The sequence below is a fragment of the Arachis ipaensis genome, chromosome B05, assembly GCF_000816755.2.
Source record: "Arachis ipaensis cultivar K30076 chromosome B05, Araip1.1, whole genome shotgun sequence".
Lineage (NCBI taxonomy): Eukaryota > Viridiplantae > Streptophyta > Magnoliopsida > Fabales > Fabaceae > Arachis > Arachis ipaensis.
In genome coordinates this window covers 16,005,650-16,007,284 of record NC_029789.2, presented here as the reverse complement: position 1 = coordinate 16,007,284, position 1,635 = coordinate 16,005,650, and the positions used below count along the sequence as shown (strand labels likewise).

Genomic DNA, 1,635 nt, shown 5'->3' with positions numbered 1-1,635 from the left:
TCAGTAGCATACACATACAGGTAGGTCTACCTCTCTGCACCATAAATCAAAAGAAATATTCAATTGACGCAATGTTTAAAGACTAATGCCAATTTAACGAGTATTTAACTATTTATAATGAATGACAGAGACTACTCATTGAAAGGGGATGTACGGGTAGAGATACAGAAATGAATTGAATAATGAATAGAGTACGTACGTAGGTGAGGTGAGTGAGTCTGAAATAAAAACTAAAAAGGTACAAGTATGTATTATTGCAAGGTTTTACTCTCTTTTTTTTTTTTCCCCCACTTATTCATCTGATCGGTTTCACATGACTGTACCCGCAACCAAGCAAACTGACAAAAACCAATTTAATAAATAAACCAAACCAAACCAAACGAAACAAACTCAGCTATCTCTCCTCACTCTCTTAACTGCAACCTCCATTAACCAAAAGCAAAAACCAAACCATCCTTTGGAAAGATTTTGCTCTCTTATTTTTCGCACCCGTAACACACCCAACCATTCCATTCTCTTCTTTTCTTTTCTTTTTTTCTGAGTCTAAAAAAGCAAGCCCAGACACAGAGAGATAGTGTAGGACTGGCTCTCCCAACCATGGAAGCTTTTAGTTTGCTCAAGTACTGGCGAGGTGGTGGCGCACCCCTTCCACCTCCCTCTTCCGCCACCGCCGCCGCCGCCACTACCACCATTCTCCGTCAGCACCATAATGCAACTGACAGCGACGACGATGACGACGACGACGACGCGGACGGTCCATTCTTTGACTTAGAGTTCGCTGTTCCCGACGAAGTTGATGACCCCGAACATTCTCATGAAGACCCCAACGCCACCATTAATAAGCACTCTGACCAAGAAGAGGAAGATGAAGAAGACGACGACGACGACAACATTGAAGAATGCGAGAGAGAGTTCAAGTTTACGCTGTCTCCTTCAAGCAACGATCGAGGCGATGATCCCAACCTTTCTCTCTCTCCTTCCGACGATCTCTTCTTCAAAGGAAAGCTGGTGCAGGTGGACCCTTCCTCCTCCGAACCAAACTCCAAGCCTGCTCCTCCTCAGTTCACGGCCTCCTTGTTCAAATCCGCCACCAAATTCCGCGTCTTCAGGTTGGGAGGCCTCAACAAGAAACCCAAGGACTCCAACAATGGCGCCTCCTCCGACTCCGTTCCCAGAGAGACAGAGTCACAGCAGCAGAAGAAGCAGCAACCGTCGGAGAGAAAGCACTTCACGGTGAAGTTCAAAGTTGAAGAGGTGAAAATCATGTCTCTTTTCAGCAGAGATAACAGTTCCAGAGGTAACAACAAGAAGCACTCGAACTCGCACTCGCACAACCCGGAGGAGTCACCTTCTTCCTCTTCGGAAGAGAAGCGTTCTTCAAAGGAAGTCATGAACAAGTATCTCAAGATGGTGAAGCCACTCTACATTAGAGTCTCTCGTAGATACGGTGATAAACTTGGCTTCTCCGGCCACCTCAGCTTGAGTTCTGCTGCTGATAAACCTGCTCCGCCGCCGAGAGACACGCCGGAGAAGAAAGGATCTCCGTCTAAGGCGGCAGCGGAATCCGATGCCGGCGAGAACAGAGAAACCAACACGAAAACCGAGAAGCAGGGGAATAATGTGCATGGAGGAGGG

General features: G+C 46.9%; 1 protein-coding gene across 1 annotated transcript in view; it reads left to right on the top strand.

Moving 5' to 3' along the window:
* The window catches only part of LOC107643101 (probable membrane-associated kinase regulator 2), a gene marked incomplete in the record, with an annotated part of 2,245 nt that continues 833 nt past the window's right edge, over window positions 224-1,635 (top strand). Inside the window, 1 exon segment of the mRNA XM_016346665.2 lies at window positions 224-1,635. Within this exon segment, the coding sequence (XP_016202151.1) occupies window positions 598-1,635 (1,038 nt within the window).